The sequence below is a fragment of the Phoca vitulina genome, unplaced genomic scaffold (assembly GCF_004348235.1).
Source record: "Phoca vitulina isolate PV1807 unplaced genomic scaffold, GSC_HSeal_1.0 scaffold6, whole genome shotgun sequence".
In the NCBI taxonomy this organism is placed as follows: domain Eukaryota; kingdom Metazoa; phylum Chordata; class Mammalia; order Carnivora; family Phocidae; genus Phoca; species Phoca vitulina.
In genome coordinates, this window is record NW_022589709.1 from 28,720,579 (window position 1) to 28,741,856 (window position 21,278).

Below are 21,278 nucleotides of genomic sequence, written 5' to 3' on the forward strand. Positions count from 1 at the left end.
TTTTTATAACTTGCATCCTAAATGTCTACACATATGAAAAAAATACATGTTTGAATGTCCACATGGGATATAATAATGCACTAAATGGTTGGGGTAGAATTAAACAGGAAAGGAAAATAGAATTATGGTAATAAAATATATTCAAAGGAGAACACTATTGGACACCAGAGAAAGTACTATGCTATCAAGTTAGCAAATAAGTTAATAATTTTACTAAACCTAAATTCTGAGTGCAAAATAATTTCAATTTTTATGCTTTCAAAGGACAGTGAAAGCTGAAGATGCTCAGCTTCCCAAAATGAGAAGGAAAAGAAGAAAAGTGTATAAAAAATTGAAAATCTTGTATCCCACAGTAGGTAAGTCTAATTCATTGGCTTTATAAGTATGTATAAAATGAACTACCCAGCTATGTACTTTTTTTTAATCACAGAATGTCTATAAAAGTAAGATAAATACATATTAATGTTATAAAGCAATTTAGAAGTTTGGTAAGTATGTACATATTGCAAATAATAAAAATTTATATATATATATATATATATATATATATATATATATATATACTTATTCAAAGACTATTAAGACCCCTGTTCTTAGAATCTGTTATCAATGGCTTATTATATAACTATCTCCGTTCTATGTTACTCATAGAAATTGAAGTACAGTCAGTTGAAAGAGGCTATAAACTACAAAATTATGAAATTGAAAAGGGCTATAAACTGAACTGTTCTTGGCATGAGGGTGTTATTTTAAGAATAAACTGTTATCTATAGTTTTGGAAGGCAGTCCACCAGTATATAAACTACTAGGGTATTCATGCTATATTGTAAATGGGCTTTAGAGAGACACATTTCCATGTCTTTTCTCCCACGATTTCTACATTACAGCTCTCAGATTGTAAGCAGGCCTGCGGGGAAGTCTTTCAGTACTTGCCATGAGAAAATCAGACTAGCAGAGAGGCAAATGGGAACTCCATGGAACTCCAGGATGCTTGAGAACCAAAAGTTGGAAAGTAGTAATTCCTAAACCTATGGTTCTTTATTTGATTCTGAAACAGTAGTTATATTTCTGCACTCCGTATTGTATGCCACCTCTAGCCAAACTTTGGTAGGATGTTTTTCTTTTTCTGGTTAAAGAGAATTTAATTATTTATTATTTACATAAATATTTATATAAAATATGATTTTATATGTACTTACATATAAATTAAGAACATTTAAAATAATTATAAGTAATCTTTTCCGATTTTTAGCTTAATCAACTTATTAAAATTATTTCCATGGAGACCTGGTTCATAGATTTCCATGACATCTCTATCTATTTGTTGCCCATTCTTCTTTCTTTTCCTTTCCAAATACTCTTTCAGACATAGTTTAAAACATATGAGATCTTCATATTTTGTCCACTGTTTCTTTTTTTACACAAGATCTGCTACCTCGTACTCAGATTCACAAAGTTTTCAAGCAAAATATTCTAAAATTACGAAGTAGAGGAGTAAAGGTTGCAAGCTGGCAGTTCTTAGGCCAAAGCTGGTCCCTATATTTATTGGCCTCCATCTATAGAGGGTTTTTTTTAAATGTGACACAATCTTTAGAAATTAGGAGATTTCACAATATAATAAATCCAGGCTCTAGTTCTCTCCTGGAAGATGATAGCATCTGGCAATGCTAGGATACCTTCTCTGTGTTATAAAAAGCCTCTACCTGGGCAAAGGAAACTATGGACCTATTTAAAAGGCTATCTATAACCCATACTTGCGTCTCTTTATTTGCTGTACCTTCTCAAATTAAATCAAGCTTGATTTAGCCTGCATTATAGTAGTATTATATGTAGTATTATAACACCATGTTCAAATACTTGATCATGGCAACTTATTCTTTATCTAGAAGTCTCTTAAAATTTATTTGCATAAATTTATTCTGAAATGTTCATTTCACCCATTTTGGAAGTCTCTGTTTTAGAGTAAAGCTTAATTACATTCTTAGTTCCTAGAACTACCAAGTAATATTCCACATTCCAAAATAACTGATTTAAACTAAGATATTTATTAGAAATGAATTTTTATGTAAAATACCTTTACATACTAGAAATGAATGAAAATGTTGCTCAAAATACAAAGAATATGCAGTGAATTGTACCCTAGAATTTGCATCCCATCTGCTCTCTAAATGGACACAGAAAACTTTCTTTCTTTCTTCTTCTTCTCTCCTTTTTTTTTTTTTTTTTTTGCTTCTTCTTTAGGTGAACCTCAGCTTGCTAATCAAGCATACCAAAAAAATATAAAAGATCTTGAAAAGGAAGTCAAAGGAGACACCCCAAAGGCTGTGTTTCATCAGACTAGGGCATCAGGGAAATCTAAGGAAAATGGAGATGAACATACATCTGCTTCTATGAATGGAAAACAGAATTCCCCTTTCCTCCCTAAAGATAATAAACAACTTTCACCTGACAGCAAACTAAGTAGGGAGAAGGAAAATGATAATCCTCCTTCATCTATTTCTCATCAACGAGACAGAGTCTTGTCAGTGGCCATGTTTAACGCCTGTGAAGAATCATTATCAGGAAAAATTACACTGCAGGATTTCCCAAACACAGTAGAAGCCCTTAAACCAGCAAAAGGCAAAATCATTACAGAAGTAAAATGTGGGGCTTTCAGCATGCAAGTAGAAATCAAGAACAGATTTTTCTGTAAAACAGAAATGCAGTTCCCAACAAAAAGGAGATGTCCAAAATGTCACCAACATTACTCTTGCAGACACATTCAGAGATGGTACACTTCTAGAAGCTGCTTTTCTAGATGTAGGAATATGTTGGTAGAAGAACTAAAACCCGAGGTGCCATCTAAGTCTGAAAACATTGCCAGAGCAGAGAGACCTTCTCTGAAAGTAAGCATTGTAGAAAAAGGAATTAAAGTTAAATACATGAGTAAGAAACAGAACATATTAATTAATATAACTCATCCTAAAAGAAGGGGGAAAATAGCTACATACAGAAACATTTCCTCCAATCACACTACTAAAGAACGTTCCAGGTCTTCTGCACTGTCTGATATTAGGCACCCTGAGAAGCGGCAGCTTGAGAACAAGCATCAGAGTTCAGATGGTTTGCGTGTCTCTCCTCCTATTGTGCTTGCTGTCCAGAAGGAGAAGAATGTCGATACAGCTGTGGATTTTCTGTGCTCAACCCCTGAGAGGGAGAATACTAAGCCTTATACACTATCTCCAGTTTTAGATCACCATAAGGTAGAATCTGCCATCTCTCAGCAGGAGGACTTCAAAATTAGTCAGAGCACCCCCAAAAAGAAACTCTTCTTTGAGGCTGAGACTCTTCTCAAAAACCTTCTTCCTACTTCACAAGATACCCTAAAGACCACAAATTTAAGTGATACGGGCTTAAGGAAAATGCCTTTTGAGGATCCCAAGGATGTGGACAGAGAGAGAAAGATCATCTTTGATATGCCAGAAAATATCCTATCAGACTTATGTGTAAGGCAAAGCACAGAAGGAATAAATTATTTGCCAAGTGCCATGACTGACATCTTCCCCGTTCAAGGCGGTAAAGACTCTGACTTTTGTTCTTTATCTTCTCCGAGCATGCAGCTTGTAGAAGAAAAGGCAACCAGCATTTATTGCAAAGGCAGCAAAATTCCACCTGCAGATTGTTGTGAGAAATCAAATTTTTCATCTTTGCCTTCCAGTCAAAATGCTCTGACGTCTTCCTCCTCATTCAGCCCGTCCCACTGGGCCACCAGGCATTCAGAACCTAAAGAAATCCCTGGGGATACGTTTTCCTTCGCTCAGTGTGCTGAGTTTTTGAAAAACTTTGAGGAAGAGCATGTTGATGTGACTGACAGAGACTTTCACAAAGCCGCTTTGCATAGTGACACTCATACAAAAGCAGAGCAACTGTTGGAAATGAAGAGCACACCGCGTCCAACCCTCAGCCCTGCATCCTCCGGCAGCCCTTCTGCCGGCAACCCGCTCAACGGTAGCAGCCACAGCACCGTGGAATGGGGCCCAGCAAAATCCCAGGCAAGTCGTCCAGAGAGAGCTGCTCCCAGCACAACAGAGCTAGTCATGACCTTGATAACTGACGCGTTACAGCAAAGATTAATTATTCAAAACGACAAAGAAGGCACAGTTTATTCTAATTGTCCCTTGGGAATGAAAAGTCCTGAAGACTCACCCAACACTCTGGGAAATGGTGAAAAAGACAAATTCCAAGTAATGCCAGTGGTAAAGAATGCAGGCCATGGAGATTTTGAAGACCTATCATCAAATGAGAACCATGAGAACACCTGTTTTCAAATGGATTTTCGGAACACCGCTGAGTTCAGCTGCACAGCATGTGCTACAGATAATCTGTTGATTATCGAGAAAACACTGCCCAGTGATGCAGACCAACATGGTAACCAAGTTGAGAAAGGCCTTGGACTAACCAGCTTCAAACAGGAGCCAGCAGAGTGCCAAAGGAGTGCATCAACAAAGCCAAATTCTGAAGGAGGTAAAAATGACCCACAGGAAATTTACTATCACCAAATAGATGTATTGCTGTCGCCTCAGAAGCAGAAGGCTTTGACAGGTACAGTGCTATACAGAATCTTTAACTTTCGTTGTTCTTACATGTTTGAGCTTTGGAAAGTCTTAATGTGAGGGCTTTTTTTTTTTTTTTTTATTGCCTGGGATTTTTTCTTTATTGCTGAAGATATATTGAGGATTTTAGAGTTAGATGAATATGGGCAAGCATATTTCAGCCTGCTTCTTTACATTATCACCTACCCCACCCATAAATAGTGCATAACAAAATCACCAAGGCTGCAGTTTAATATAAAGTTTTAAAAAAATCAATTTCTCTTTAAAAGGTTGATGTATTGCCAAATCAATTTTGTAGGAAACGTTAGCCTTTTGCCACTCTTAAATAATCTACCATTTCTTTCCTTCTTGCAAGCTAAGCACATTTATAAAAGGAAGGATATGCTTCTGGTAAAATATGTTCTTAAACCTTGCTGGGGTGTTGCAGAAGGGTGGTGTACATGTTTCAAGAGGCCATGTGGAATAGTCATCAAAGCAAAGGACAAAAAGCAGAAACAGCCATGGCTAATCCTGATTGAGCCATCCAGGGGGCGTCTGACCTCGAGCAGACCCCTGACCTCCCTTGTGCATTGGCTGGCCCTATGCTCAAAACATTGATAGAACCCAGCAGCTCTCCAGACCTCGAGAGGGCTAAGATGGAAGCCCTTTTCTAAGTACATAATACTGCCCTGTCTGCTTTCAATCTTGGGTCGACATTATATCATTTTGGCCACTTCACAGAAGGCCCTCATTGTTTTTCCTCAATAAGTCAAAAATATTTTATATTTAATGTTAGCATTTTTTCACATTATCTATTAAAATACATCTTGAACAAATAAAAAACTTCCTTCCAAACCACCGGTAACATTCCTGACATGTCCGGGAACGATGAAACTATCTTTTCTTTGTTGTGCCATCGCTAATTTTTTATATAGAATTAATACGATCTAGAAGTAGAAGTAAAATACAGAAAGCACAGTAATATAGGTGTTGGCATAAAACATGAAATTTACTGTACAGAGAATTTTAGGTATAATGTCCTAAAATAACACAAATGCTGTAGTCACCCGCTTAACAGGAACACCCAAAAGCTAAGATCCATCAGTCACAGAGACTGCTGCCAAGTGCCGACATACCTCCAGATAACAAGATCAATGGCATTAACTCCAACTTTTGCTTCAGTCCATAATTACTTGAGTCAGCAAGAGGCAGATCTGCAGTAAGAGCACTCGTGTTTCCCAGAACAGATGCATTGCTCCCGTGGATGAATATCCGTCCCAGGCTGGCTCTCCTTCCCCCAAGGCCATTCTCCTCCCTGGACTGCCCTTCCCAGCAAGGCATATTTCCTTAAGTAAATTAATAATTCAATTTGGAATCCTCCCAAAGCTGATGCTGCACTTCAGGAGACTTTGAAATTGTCTCATTGGGTGAACAATTGCAACTCCTAGTTCCCTGTGTTACTGTGGTTCAGCAAAAGGCTGTTCCTACAACTCTCCCTCTCACACCCTTACTCCTCTTCCCCTGGATCATTCTGTTCCAGCCACACTGACTTCCTTGAGTTGCTAGAACCTGCCAGGCAAGATCCTGCTTCAGTTCCTTTGTTTGGGCTGCTTCCACTACCTAGACCACCCTTCCCCCATATGCCCACATGGTTCACTCTCTTCCCTTCAAATTTTTGTTCACGTGCTGCCTTCTCAGTCCTCAGTGAGGACTTCTCAGACCATTCAATTTAAAACTGCAATCTGAGTCTTGTCCATTCCAGCCCAGGTATAATCCATCCCTTTTCTGCGTTTTACTTTTATGCACACTATTTTTCACCTTCTAATATGGTTTACTAGTTTATTTGTTCTGTCTTCTCCCACAAGGGTGTAGTCATGAGGGCATGGATTTTTTTCTGTTTCGGTCATTGCTCCATCCACAACACCAGAACGGTGCCTGTCCAATAGAGCAGGCACACCATGAATATTTGTTCAATGCAAGAATTCAGGGAAGTCACGTTAGGTTTCTTTGTGCAAAACTCTATGTTCACATGGGAAAACAAAACAAAATACAACAAAACAAAAAAACAGGGAAATGCTTCAGAGATATGTTTGTATTAAAAATATTTAAATCCCTAAATATTTGCATGGATTGGACTCTCCTAGAGTTATGAATATTTCTATACTTTATTCAATACTATTATTATTATACTATTGATACCTCAGGCCAGGATTCTGTAATTTTTTCAAGGTATAGATTGCTTTGAGGAACTGGGACATCTTTGTACTGTTTTACCAGAAAATTATAAATTTGCTATAAGCACAAACTTACGCCTAAATTCTTGGAAGCATCCTCCAACTCCTCAGATTCTGTCCATGTACCTCAGATTAAGAATCCCTGGCATGAGAGTGCTGACAATAATACAGATAGTCCCTGATTTACAAAGATTCAATTTAAATTTTTCAACTTAAGGGTGGTACAAAAGTGATACATACTCGGTAGAAAGTGTACTTCGAATTTTGAATTTGATCTATTCCCAACTAGTGATATGTGGTGCCATGCTCTCTCGTAATGCTGGGCAGTGCGGCCCCAGCTCCCAGTCAGCCACACGGTCACAAGGACGAGCAACCCGTACACTTACAATCATCCTGAACCCATACAGCCATTCTATTTTTTACTTTCAGTATAGTAGTCAATGAATTGTATGAGATATTCAACACTTTATTATAAAATAGGCTTTGTGTGAGTTGGTTTTGCCCAACCATAGGCTAATGTGAGTGTTCTGAGCACAGCTAAGGTAAGCTAGGCTAAGCTGTGATGTTCAGGAGGTTAGGCGCATTAAATGCACTTTTGACTTATGATATTTTCAATTTACCATGAGTTTATCAGGACACAACGCTATCATAAGTTGAAGAAGATCTGTATTATATAGTCCCTTCCACCCACCTGTGTATGGGCTTGCAAATTAACTAGATTAGAGGTCACAATCTGGACTGCTTCCAGAAGCCAGGCAGATAATGTAAATGAGCAAAGCAGGATGCATGTGAGAAATAATGGAGTGTTGGTGACCGAGAGGGAGCTCTGTCCACAGGGAATGAGAATACAGGTCCAGTACTGCCAGGTTTCTGATTTTTCAAGAGAGCTGGAGATCTGGATTTTATATATATATATGTAAAATATAAATATAAATTATATATAATATATATGTAAATATAAAAATATATATATAAACTCATGTATATATATGAATCTCTAGACTATAAAACTTTCAAGACAAAGTGCAGACTAAACAGTCTATGACCTCTGAACTAGATAAAAAAGAGGGGGTGGGGATGAGCAGGGGGTGAGAGGTCAAAAAGCCAGTGATATAAAGGAAAGGATACCAGTCTGAAACTCTTAAAACTAAATTCTGGGTTTTTCCCCTGCTAAGTCAGGTCTCTGTAATCCTGGGTAAAGAACTTTCTCAGGGCCTCATTTCTCTAGCTGTAAATAGACTGAAATATATCTTTAAGATTTCTGCCAAAGAAGAGAAAAAATTTTATATCATAAAATATTTTAATGAAGAAACCAAAACTAGGCTATTCTGTGAGAATGACAAGGAGAGAATGAGAAAGATTAAATGATATTTTACATGGCATAAAATATAATTAAGCAGCCCTTTATATGTAATATGACACAAAACTTGCAGTCATATGTAAGATACTTTATTTTGCTGTGTTCCAAGGAAGGAGTGATTCTGAAAGCCAACACCAAGGCAAATGGGGGTTCCAAGATCTGCACCAACTTCTAGGGATAAAAAGATGAATGAAGAAAATATTCCTTTTCTTATAGCAGAATACAGCTGTTAGGATAATTTCCAACAAGCTAACTTTTGTGAAATTGTGTACTTTTCACACTGCTGCCCATTTCAACATTTCTCAATAGATGAGCAAGTCCAGGATCCAACACCAGGGTCCATTTTCAATGCCCATCCTTCGTCCAGCAGGGCTCCTCCCAGCTGAGCATCTTCCTCTCCTTGGTCTCCATCTTACTCTGTAGACCTCCCTTTGGCTTTCAAAATGATAGATTTCTTTCTTTTTTTCTTTTTTTTCCACAAAGTGATACTTTTCTATTTTTACATTCATGCTTGATAAAATATTAGTGTGTCTTTTAATGGATTAACATATTATTCTTACAAAGTGACTGTGTATATTTTAATAGAGTCCTTCAGAATACTTGATGTCTTCATTCCAGCCCCAAATCAGGCAAGCACATTGCCTGATTCCTAGAAAGGCTCAGTAAACATCCACATTCATGGAATGAGGAAGAAGCTCATATGTAAATGAAGGTTACTGGGCTAGATTCAATTCAGCAAGTAAAAACTTTCTATCAGTTTGAAATATTCAAGGATTATGCTGATCCAAGTTATAAACAGGTAATACATTTGAGTATGGGAAGTGTTCAAGCTTAGATTGAATGACTACTTAGTAGAAATCTTGTAAAAGTGTTTTAAGCATACAGAGGATAATGAGACCAAATTACCTTATACTTCTGCAAATCTGAGATTCTATAAATACCAAGCAGGACAAGGGGAGTGATACTTTGCACTCAGTAGGCATTACAGTGGTTCTCAAAGCGCACTTCAAAACATACTGTAGGGCACACAATTTCTTTCCATTTATGTACATAAGAAAAGGCTAGAGGAAAACTTTTCCTACCACATCACAGGGCCATATTTCCATCACACACAGTTTCCTAGGCTCATAGAACTTCCTTTTTTCTCCAGCAATTTCAGGAAAGAATTGCTTTTATTTTTTTATTATTATTATTTTTTTTTTTTGAGAGAGACAGAATGAGCGAGCGAGAAAGAGCACAAGCTGGAGGAGGGGCAGAGGGAGAGGGAGAATCAGGCTCCCCGCTGAGCAGAGAGCCTGATGTGGGGCTCGATCCCAGGTCCCTGGGATCATGACCCGAGCCGAAGGCAGCTGCCTAACCAACTGAGCCACCCAGGCGCCCCAAGAATTGCTCTTAATGTAAAATAGTTGACATTAGAAAATTTTCCTTCTCATCTCATGGAGGCCTTCAGAGTCAACCTGGACTCTTAATCTCAGCAAATGGAACTAGAGCAAGCATTGGAGAAAATAGCCAGAGAATTTTTAAAAGTTCCACCACTGTTTAAAATCGCAGAGGACAAAAAAAAAAAAAAAAAAGGTAATCTTATTCATAGTTGTAGCCCCAGTAACAGTGGAAATTAATATATAGAAAGTGAACATGAGGCACCTGGGTGGCTCAGTCAGTTAAGTGTCTGACTCTTTGATTTCTCCTCAGGTCATGATCGATCTCAGGGTTGTGAGATCAAGCCCCGTGTAGGGCTCCATGCTGAGCATGGAGCCTGCTTAAGATTCTCTCTCTCCCTTTCCCTCCTCCACAACCCCCACCATGTGCACATGTGCTCTCTCTCCTCTCAAAAAAAAAAAAAAAAATGATATATGTATAGAAAGTGAACAGTAAATATAGAATGAATGTCATTTTTCTGTCCCCCTCTTATCTCCTAAGGAAGAGGTAGGGGTCAACAGCAGAGTTATAGAAAATGAGAAGAATTGGATAATGACTCTTCCCATCTTCCAGGTCTTTGTCCCTGACAAGTGAAATTTAAATTGTTATGCAAATGGATCATTAATAATTATATATAAAATAAAGATATAATTTATTTATGGATATATCCCATTTATCATTTAAATAGTTCTAAGAGCAAACTTTGATACTGATAAATTAGATTTTAATTTACAAATACCAAATTTTATAACTCCTTTGCTCCTTAGAATAGAATAAAAGGTTAAGATTTGTTCTCTTTTTAAATTGATGTTGCTTGCCTTTCATGTAGTGTCAAAAAGTAAAAGCAAGTAAAATCTTAACCAATTCCAGCCTATCAAATTACCTAGTAGGTATTATGTGCTTTGCTATTTGGTTTTTCTTTTGTTAGTTTTCTTAAAATCTGATTTTACTGTAATTAGTTTATTTGTAATTTTCTTTCTTCTAATTAGTACACAGTCTCATGGCTTATGATGACAGAAGGCAGCAGTTGGGAAGTAAATCAAGTATTTCAAGTTGTTATTCAAATATGAAATTATCAAAGTCTCATTCATTTTGATTTTTTTTTCCCTTTCCTTATTTTGAATCAATACATGCAACAAGAAAAGTATCATGAAATTTGCATTCTTGTGATTAACAGAAGTTAAACCATAAAGCACTTGAGTGGAATAGTAAACTTATTATCATAGATTGTAATTTAACTAATTCAGATAATATTTTGTCTTCTTTTTGAGAATTCAGGGGGACTAATTAACAATTTATGCGCACTTTGCTCCTCCAGAATAACTAATATAATATCAGGCATACTCCTGTTACCCAAGGATTATCAATTGAATTGAATCCAGCTGAGGTAATGCATGGTGATTCCCCCACCTTCAATCTATATGGATTTTTTTTTCACGTAATACAAGTTTAAAAAGTGAATCATAAAGGAGCTGTATTATTCTAGTGATTCTGTTTCAAAGACTGAAATATTTGAAATTCTATCTTGAAATGTTGTCTCACTTTCATACTCTAATCTAGATTGGAATTTGGAAATAAATAGCCTCCGCAAGTTATCCCAGGAATTGGCTCCAAGAGGTACAAGGGCCAGTGATGGTTCCCAAGAAGAAGCAATAGACCAGTGGGCCAGAAGGAGGCAGCAATTCAAAGATGGCAAAAGATGCAGCTCAGCAGGGGGGAGTTCATTTGCCAGCAACATCACTGAAGGATCCAGTGAGTAGACAATCACCTTCTTTTCATTTATTTATTTATTTATTTTTTTTTTTTAAGATTTTATTTATTTGAGAGAGAGAGAATGAGAGAGAGCGAGTACATGAGAGGGGGGAGGGTCAGAGGGAGAAGCAGACTCCCCGCTGAGCAGGGAGCCCGATGCGGGACTCGATCCAGGGACTCCAGGATCATGACCTGAGCCGAAGGCAGTCGCTTAACCAACTGAGCCACCCAGGCGCCCCAACAATCACCTTCTTTTCCAAAACCAGAGCAAAGCAACAGGTAAAGCTAACCAAGTCCCCTCCCTCTTATCTCCAGAATATAAACCTTACTGCTTGAACATGACAATGTGGTGATTATATGCTTTTATATAAAAGATATTTTTGGAACAATCAACTCTTCATTATGCATTAAAGAATCCAAACTTCGTAAATTATCTCCTTCAAAACACAACTACCTACTAAGTCTCCCTTTCTCTTCAGAAACTGAAATAACTAACTATAGGATTCTTTACAGAATTAAATTTGTCCCCTACTGCAAACAATTTGAGTTGGCTTACAAAAATATGTATAATGTAAAAAGCTAAGATTAGTATGTTTGATTAAAAGAAACAATTTTCTTCTTGATTTAACATTTCTAAAATGTTCTTTAAATGAATGTGTATTTTAATGAGATGGTGTTTCTCTTGGTACTGAAAGAGTATTATTAAATCAGCATTATACCCCAGTCCCACAATCAACTGCAATTGAGAATGGAAGGTAGGTCATCAGTGAGGAAATCCAAATGAAGGGAAAAATATGTTAAAGAAAATAGAGGGGAGCATTAGTACATTCGGTATATACCACCACTAATCTGGCTCCAAAATTCTAGCAGCTAGTTGTTAGAAGATACTTATCCAAGTAGTAGACATTTGTCATTTCCATGTTATTTACAAAACATAGCAGCTGTTCATGAAAAATACTGATATGGAAACCTGAAAGAGAGAGAGAGAAAGAGAAAGAAAGAAAGAAAGAACGAACGAACGGAGGAGAGAGGAAAGAAGGAAGAAGGAAAAGAAAAAAAGAAAGAGTTGATGCAATACTGTGATTTATAAGAAATATAAAATATATATTTTGTCATTCAAATTCATCCTCATATAAAGTTGATCTTGGTCCACTGGTTCCTGTCTCACAGCTTCTAAAATCTTTAGAATTTTCCATGAAGAGAGCAAGAAAGGTGTCTTTTGTTATGCTAATGAGGTGACTTTTGAAAGCCCTAGGCAACCTAGGTGGGGCTGAGGACCCGAGGAACCTACCACAGTGGTCAGAGGGTTGGAATTTTCAGCTAAGTGTCCTGAGAATTGCTGTTGGCGTGGCACACGCGTGTGCACGCACACACACACACGTTACCATTGGGTCCAGGAACCCAAGAGTTGTGTTGCAGAGAATGAAGTCCTTATGATAGAGACACTGGTGACTATCCTAGGCTCTTCCTACAGAAAAGCTGATAGAATGACATAAGCACAATTCCTGAAGGCAGCAGTAAAATTTATCCAGAATGAGTCACAGAGCTGGCACAGATTAGGAATTGAATGTAGCTATTAATGTGTGGGCAAAATCATAATAAAATAATTATTAAATTATTATTAAATTATTAAATTAAATAATAAAACACTTTACTGTATTATCCCACCACAGTGTTCTTACATTCATGTGAACAGTGAAGAATACAACTTGAGTGGTCCATTTTGTCCCGATAGTGTTTCATTCTTGTCCCTTGATCAATTATGTGCATCTTCCTACTTGGCAGCAAGGACTCTGGATCTGTAAAATCTTAAATTTTTATTTTCACATATACTACTGTATAGGGTGGTTTTATTATCCCTCTTCTGTTCATAGACTCTTGAAATACCTCCCTGGAGAATACCTTTGTTATATTGGACTTCCAATAAAATATTCCCACTGCTTCACATTTTGTTGTAAGGTTCCTTTTCTTCCACTTCTATTCCTCCTTCCCCTCATCAGTTTCTATATTGATATATTGCAGAATTTGGTTCAAATTTTAAAAAAAATATTTTAATAACCAATACTTAATATTTAATTAGTTTTTCTTATCATTACTTTATGCACCAATTACTTCTAAGAGAATTTCTTTTTCTTCTTACAATAATACTGTAACAATTTTTTGAGAGAGATTATTTGGGAGATAAACTGAGTCCTGATATATCTGAAGATGTATTTACTTGCCTTTTAATTCTGAATGGCAGTTTGGCATAGTTCAGTACAGAATTCTAGGTTCAAACTACTGAAAGCTGGTTCATTGTCTTCCTGGGGCATTGGTGCTGATGAGAAGTCTAAATCCAATCTCATTCTCAAAACTTTTGTTATTAATCCAACTTGTCTCTATTAGCTCTTAGGGTTTTCTCTATAACCTTGGTATTCTAAAATTTTTCTAGTATGTATTTCACTGTGTGTATTTCAAATATGTTTTCATCTTTGTCATCCCATAGGCTATTACATGCTGATGACTCATATCTTTCTTCAACTCTCATAAATTCTCACATACAACTTCTTCAGATACTATTTTCCTTTCTCCTCTCATAGTCTCCTGCTTCAGGTTGCAATAAATGACTTACTCCTGCACAAGATATTCCATATCCCATCTGGGTGTCCTCTGTTCTCAGTCCTTGACTTTTTCACACACTCATTGCTCATGGCTAAAGACAGGTACAATCACTGCCGTTTCTTGACCCACAGTGTAGTTCAAAGTGAGTGATGTAGGGACGTCAAACTACCTGCTGTTTCTGCTATGGTGGTCCAATTGATCACCCGGTTGTTTGCACCCCAGGGCATCTTTAGCTCCCTCACTCTTGGTGGTGTTCCCACTGTTCTACATCAAAACTTTCTCACAGATAAGACAGAGAAAGACAAGTAGTGTACAACTTATATGTGAATCAAAAAAGCCAAAATCATAAAAACAGGGAGTGAAATGGTGATTACCAAGGGTTGGGGAATAGGAGGAAAAGACAGATGTTGCTTAAAGGTACTAACTTGCAATGAATAGTAAATATGTCTTAGAGATAAAATGTACAGACAACAGCATTGTATTATCATCACCAAACTTGATAAAAGACTAGAACTTCATTATTCAAAACTACTGAAAAGAATAATTATGAAATGTGACAGGTGCCAATTATTGCTACAATAGCAATCACATTACACTGTATAAATGTACCAAGTTAATGTGTGGTACACCTTAAATTTACATAATATTCTATGTCAAATATGTTTCAATAGGAAACAATTTTTCTTACATGTATTCTCTGCTATGATTTCACTTCATGGCTTATAGGTTGATCCTGGATTTCAGGTATTTCCTAGCTACTGGTGTACTAACTCCCTTTTTGCTTTTAAACACATCTATAGGTCTTAAAACACATACTGTGCTACACACACACCCTTCCCTTCCATCTCTTTGCTGATTTCCTCTGAACTTTGAAATGCTGTTTTATTATGCAGAAAAAATTCAGCCTCAACCCTTGCTTCTACAGATGTATAATTCAGTTTATCACACTTTTAATAAAATACCGTGCAAGAATTAGGACCTATCCACATACATGTTTTCTAGCATTCTTATCAAACTTGGAGGCTGGGTTTGTGCTTACTCCTTGATCTTGAACCCACATCTGCAATAGCCTCCATTTGCCCCTCTAGCTTCCTTTTCCACTCTTCTCCACCTTACACTCGGCCCTAGGTGTCTCACTTCTCCGGACTATATCAAGGGGATTATTTGCCCCCTGGCTTTTTGTGGGCTTTGACCAAGAGTAAAGATCAGCAGGAGCCTGGAAAGAATGAGGAGACTGAGGTCCTGCTGTTATTGAAAACTCCTCTAGATCCCATTCTACTTTGAAGGTCCCTATGCCGCCCTATGGTCACCTGAGGAGGCCCTTTTATAGCACCGCTTCCCTTATATAATCCCCATAGTGATTGAGTTCTGTTTTCTCCTTTCTGGACCTTTGAAATTCCTCTTTTATACCACGGAAAATTCAACTGCAACTCGTACCTCTAAACCCATGTAACCAAAATTATCGAGGTATTCAACAATCCACTAACACTGCAGTAATCTGAATCTACCCATCTTAAAAGCTAAGAAGGAAGAACCTGAGGGAAGAACAATCTGGTTATAAACAACAAAACCAGAAACACAATGTTACATGCAGTAATAAAAATCTATTACTTATAACAGTAGCTTCCACTATTACCTGGAACAATTTATGAATGATCTAAACAAAAAATTGGTTTGCATGGAAGCTTTGATTAACCACAGACGATCTGTATGTGGCATAGTGAAAGGGACCATTTTCTCTAGTTTTCAGTTTCTTCCCATATAGAAGGACCAGTTCCTTCTAGTTCACCATGTCTTTGAGTTCCCCGGATCCTTTCAGTCCAAGTCTGTTTCATCCTTCGTTTGATGGACAAGTCCTCCGCTACCGTCGCTGTTAGACATTCATATCTGCTGTGTCTTTCTTCAGAAAAAGAAACTACCATAGGTGTGCTGGAACCGCCTGTCGGTGGTTCACAGTAGCTCCCTGCGCACACTTTTTCCTAACACTGCAATTTAGTGAGGTCAGGGTGGTAGCTTGAAATTGGTGAGGGTGGGAGTATTTATGCAATGGAGACTGGCAAACGTTACAAATCAGGGTTGTTGTTCTGTCGTTTTTCCTTTTGGAGAGCCGCGTGTTAATCATTTACCAGGACCTGCATGACACGAGGCAGGAGTCCGCGGTGTCACTGACACACATTCACACTCAGGCCAAAAGAGCACAATCATTTAAATTAAAACAATGGTTATGTTTTCCTTGAGGTGAATTCTGTTTGGAGTGAAAACTTGAACAATTGGTTTCACGTTAGACACGAGGGAATTGAACTGTCTGCCGTTTTATTTCTCAGTTTATCCAAGCCATAGACACCCTCATGTCGTGTTTCTTCAGAAACTTTTCAACAGAGGCTGCAATTCACTCCGAGTTGCTGGGGCTAACATTGTTTAATGTGTGGTTTAAATTCTATCTCGTTTATAGAGTCAGGATATGCTACTAATCCATGACTTAAAACCTGACAGCTTTATCGAGCGTCCTTACAGCTGGTGTCTCTCAGTCTGTTAATCTCACTCGTCTCTGACTTCCTACATAGTAACTGGAAAAGACATTAGGAATGACATATTTATGAATGTGGACACAGTTGAGGCTGTGGGGAATGCTGACTAAGGCACACCAGGTAAGTAACTTGAAGGCTGTAAACTAAAGTCAGAAAGGGCCTGCAAAATGGAGCTCTGATTTTTATAATCTCAAATGGCTCCTGTATCACAAACAGATGTGGCAAGAATTTGGGTCTAATTGTGTGAGGATACTTGATAGCATTTCCCTTATTTCACTCAGCTACAAAAGTTATTATGGAAATGTATTTTCCAAACATTGGTTTCCATGGAAATAAGAAAGGAGGGGATGGAGAGAGAGAGAGAGCGAGAGAGAGAGGCAAGCAGGCAAAAGAACTCTTCTAAAAATAAGAGCTCACAATTACATTGTGCTTATGATGTCAGCCTTTACAAAATATTTATGAATTATCCCAACAACACTATAAGCTAAGAACTATATTTTCATCTTCACTCTATCAAATGAGCAATCTGAGTCATGGAGAGGATAAGTGACTTGTCCAGTCACTCAGCTGTAAATTAGCAGTGGAACTGGGTTTCAAACCCAGATAGCCTAACCAAGAGTGTATGCTCTTGGACCCAGCCCACTACCTTTGGTTGGACCATTCAGATCTGAACCTGATTCATCTCTGGGAAAGCCCAAACAGGGTCTCTGATGCCATATTATTATCTCAAATAATGCAGTGGAATGAAAGAGATATGAGAATGTCTAAACCCATCTGGAACTGAGCTGAGTATTTTAGTTTTTAATTCTAAAGTGAAAAAAGAAAAGAAGAGTTTTAGTTTTTCAAGAGCCAAGAAGTGCAAATCCAATTTCAGTAATACCAAGCATATTTAAGAGCTCATTCTGTTTAAAAGTTTCATTTATTAAAAGGCTCATCTCCACAAGCCAAATGTTGGAGACAAAGTTTTAGTGACAAAGGTACATTTGGATTTGTTTTTTACTTGGCTCAAAGTTCCACAGGGGCAGTTGTTGAGAAATCTAGAAGCTCAAAACTGTAGCAGGTGTGTGGCTTGCTGCTTCATTGGATTTTATCACAAATTTTATGTCTCAGTTTATGTAAGGGTATGTTGATTAGCTCTGTGTTGGTAACTGAATGAACAGAAAACTGCTCATCCACATAATCAAATCTGTTTATAAATAAGTGAGCTGCTGTAACAGTCTCTTGCATGCTGATAAAAACAAAGATCACTATAATTTAAAGACCTACCTACTGCTTGGGGAAAAAATAATAATAAAGATAAATCCACAGGCCCAGGAATCTGTGTACCTTATATTCATAAATATTAAAATATAACTGAATATTTAAGGCCAAGGATATAAGATATAAATCAAATAAGGAAAGGTGCTTTCATACTTTAAAATCCTTTAAGGTTTCTGTAACTTTAACAAGTACTATGTAGAAAGCAGCTTTGATTTAGGCTTAAAGCTCAGAAAGATAGGTCAACAAATTGTTACAATTTCTTTGGTTTACTTTTCCTACCATTTAAACCCAAATGTCACACTCAGACTTATTAAAAAAATGAATGCAAAAAAAGTGATTTTGAAATATGATGTGTGAAAGAAGGCATGCTATATGCAGAGTCAAAGTATCCTAAAGTTTTCATCATTTTTATTTCAATCAACAAGATGTCTGATAACATTCTCATATAATTTACATTCCTACTTTATCATTACATAGCACTCCAATATGCCACCCCCTTTATTTTTTCACACTAACATTATATTCAATCAACATGGTCTATCTTTTCAGTACCTACTTCCTCACTGCCGTCCGCTTGTCCGTATCATGTTTACTTAGCAATCCACAACCCCATCTTCCTGTAGAGATTTTGCCCACTCTTCAAGTTCTTCTTCTTTTAATCCTTCCCTTCTCTACATCCAGAATTCCTCTCTCCTTCCTCCAAACTCTCTTACTTCCTCATGAGTCCCCTATCTTATCTTTCTACCCCCATTATGCCTAACTTGCCCCTTGCTCATGACAGAAGAACAATTCTTTTAAGTTAATTCTATTCAATAAATGAGTAAACAATGAATGAATGCACCTGAAACCATTTAAACTGTGGATTACTATCAAATGATTCATGAAATCTCATTTGCTGTACAAAATAAAAACTACAAGAACAAGCATTAAAGATATCGGGGTTCAACTAATATAACATGGTATGTCAATTAAACCTCAATAATACATTTTTATAAAGATATTGGAATTTGTTCTTGACTGTCTGCAAGAGACTATGCTGCTGCATACTTTGTCATCATACCACCTGTGACCATTTCTACACAACTGAAACAAATGTATGAGATAGAAACCTATTGTTGCATTTGTCTGTGTGTCAGGACTATAAGTAACATTTACACTCTTTGGTACTAAGAGAACAGATGCGAAAATGTAGGGCCTAGGACAGGAACCATTTAGAAGGGTTCTCCAGAGTAAATCAGTAAGAGGAGAAGAACCATTCTTCCTGGGGACTTTCTATAACTGACCTTCAGTGGAAGTCCAGCTGGTCACTGCTTGACATTGCGAGAAGGAGGAAGAGATTTTACCTCTTTTTTGAGGGAAAGGAATAGGAAGAACTGTGTGTAGTCCATGAGAAGAGATTGAAAGAGAGGTGTTTTGTTGTTGTTTATGAAGCATACTGTGATCTCTAAACTGCATGATAGCTGAGGAATGCAAGTAATGGATTTAGGCTTTTCTTGAAATTATATTTTGGTTCTGAAATGCTGCTTCTTAATTCTGCACACATGAAAGACTGAAAGACTTGGGGCATGACTTTATTCAGGTTTGAATTACCTAAACAGGGCGACAAAAAAACCCTTGGAAGCAAATACAGAAAAGCAATGTTATTGTCTTAACTAGCACAGCCTTCCACACTAGCCAAGGGACTTCCAAATACATCAAAACCCGAAATTGCTATGAATGAGACTGTCAAATGAAACTTTACCTGCCTCCCGATAGGCCTTATTCTACATGTAAGACCACAGTGAGTTTTTTAGGAATGTTTTTGCAGTGCCCTCTTCAAAGCACAGAAAGATAATAGCGTTTCTTCCCTTATGCTTGGAATTCTGAAACAGATTCTCCTTCTCAGTCTTACATGGCTTCCTCTTAATGCCTAAGCATTAATATGTAAGTCTCAGAACAATTATTTTCTCTATATTTTCCTCAACAAAAAGATTCACAGTGCTGTCTCTAATGTACTGACTTCCAGCATCTAGGCCCTCAAGCAATGCCCATTTTATTTATGATATTTTAGGATTATCTAAGTTTTTCCCAAGGGAACTGTCCAACAAACTTAGCTCCTTGTTTTCGAGGATGCCACTCTGCCTTGAGTGAAGACTTGGCCCCCGCACATGTTCAGCTGCTTTCCCCCTTGCCCATCAGCGTGTGTGCTCCTCCTTTCTTGACAGAGCATAATTCACCTAATCCCGTCTCTGTTCCTCAGTCACCTCAGAAGATGGTTGTTCTGTGGATCTTGGCTTTCGAATTGATCTTGAAGAGAAAGGATTCTACACAGAGAATTTCCATTCAGCAGCATGGGTTTTCCGAGGGGATGATGGGAATCCGGAGGACAGTCCCAGATGTCTTAGTAAAAAACCCCGACCAGTAGCTGGTAAGGACTCTACAGTTACGGTATAAAATAAACACCTCAGCGAACTTGTAACCCAAGCTCCAGGGGAGCCTCTGAAGTTGGCAAAATGCACACAGGGTGGAGTGTTTGGAGGGAAGTATATATACAGATACAATGTATTTCTTAATATTGGGAAAGAATCTAAAGCTATTAAAATAAAACCTGTCTTAAGAGCTCAAACATAGAATTATAATTCCAAAGTTGGAGTAAAGATTAATGTAGGAAGGGTCCAGTATTTTCCATTCTAGGGGTAAAAATACTATTTTTAAAAAATGTACTGGAGAGTACGAACAAGTAACATCTATTGTTCTAACACCAAAATATAACCATTTTATTGTTTCTGCATTTTTAAATTATTATTTATTATACATAGGTCTAGTTTTGTTTTTAAGTATACATGAAATATGCATTTTATATTATCATGTATATAGTTTGATACATAAGATTTTATAGCCTGTTTTTCACAATTAATAATGTAATTATTTAGTCATTATATCTTCATTTAATAATATAAATATTTTTGCAGACTTTATTAATATTCTAATAATTTCATAATTTTTATGAAATTTTTAGTTTAATGAAACTATGTATATTTCCCTAATGCAATAATAGCTTAATGATTAAAAAAAGACTCATACCTGAATCACAAGTTTTAGTATGTGAAATTATTATATCATGCAATCTTTGCTATAAAAATTAAGAGGTAGAGCTTTTGTAAACTTATGTTTTATTGGTATAAATAAATGACCTTGATGAATAGTCAACAATTTAACTTGAGCAAGCAAAGATTCAGGTTGGAAATAATCTTTTAAATTAACTATGCAATGATGCATTTAACAAATATCATGCCTACTATGGTCCAGGCACTAGTGGAAGTTGTTAAAGATATACAGTGAGAAGTGACACATTTTACAAAGATGTACTTATCATGTTCAGTACAAAGTTGTAAATCTAAATGAGTTCCTGCACACGTGCATAAAATAAGTTTTATATTTTGTGCATTTAGACTATTTATTTATATTCATATCATAATAAGCTTAACCATTCATTGAAAAGTAAGTATAATAAGACTCTAAATCTAAAAATTTAAAGAATTCAGAATGGAATTTTTGAAAATTAAAATAGATG

At 36.9% G+C, this 21,278-nt stretch overlaps 1 protein-coding gene across 1 annotated transcript; it reads left to right on the top strand.

Moving 5' to 3' along the window:
* Positions 1–298: 298 nt before the first annotated feature.
* On the top strand, positions 299–11,353 carry LOC116632001. Its single transcript, XM_032403545.1, has 4 exons — positions 299–356; positions 2,242–2,770; positions 2,972–4,581; positions 11,145–11,353. Exons 1-4 carry the CDS (start codon positions 299–301, stop codon positions 11,342–11,344), a joined length of 2,397 nt encoding a protein of 798 aa, XP_032259436.1. The 3' UTR covers positions 11,345–11,353.
* Positions 11,354–21,278: the final 9,925 nt, after the last annotated feature.

Coding starts and splice junctions, on each gene's coding strand:
- LOC116632001 (XM_032403545.1), top strand. CDS start 299: ATGAGAAGGAAAAGAAGAAAAGTGTATAAAAAATTGAAAATCTTGTAT. Junction 2,771..2,971: donor TGCAGACACATTCAGAGATG/GTACACTTCTAG, acceptor TCCTAAAAGAAG/GGGGAAAATAGCTACATACA. Junction 4,582..11,144: donor GAAGCAGAAGGCTTTGACAG/GTACAGTGCTAT, acceptor ACTCTAATCTAG/ATTGGAATTTGGAAATAAAT.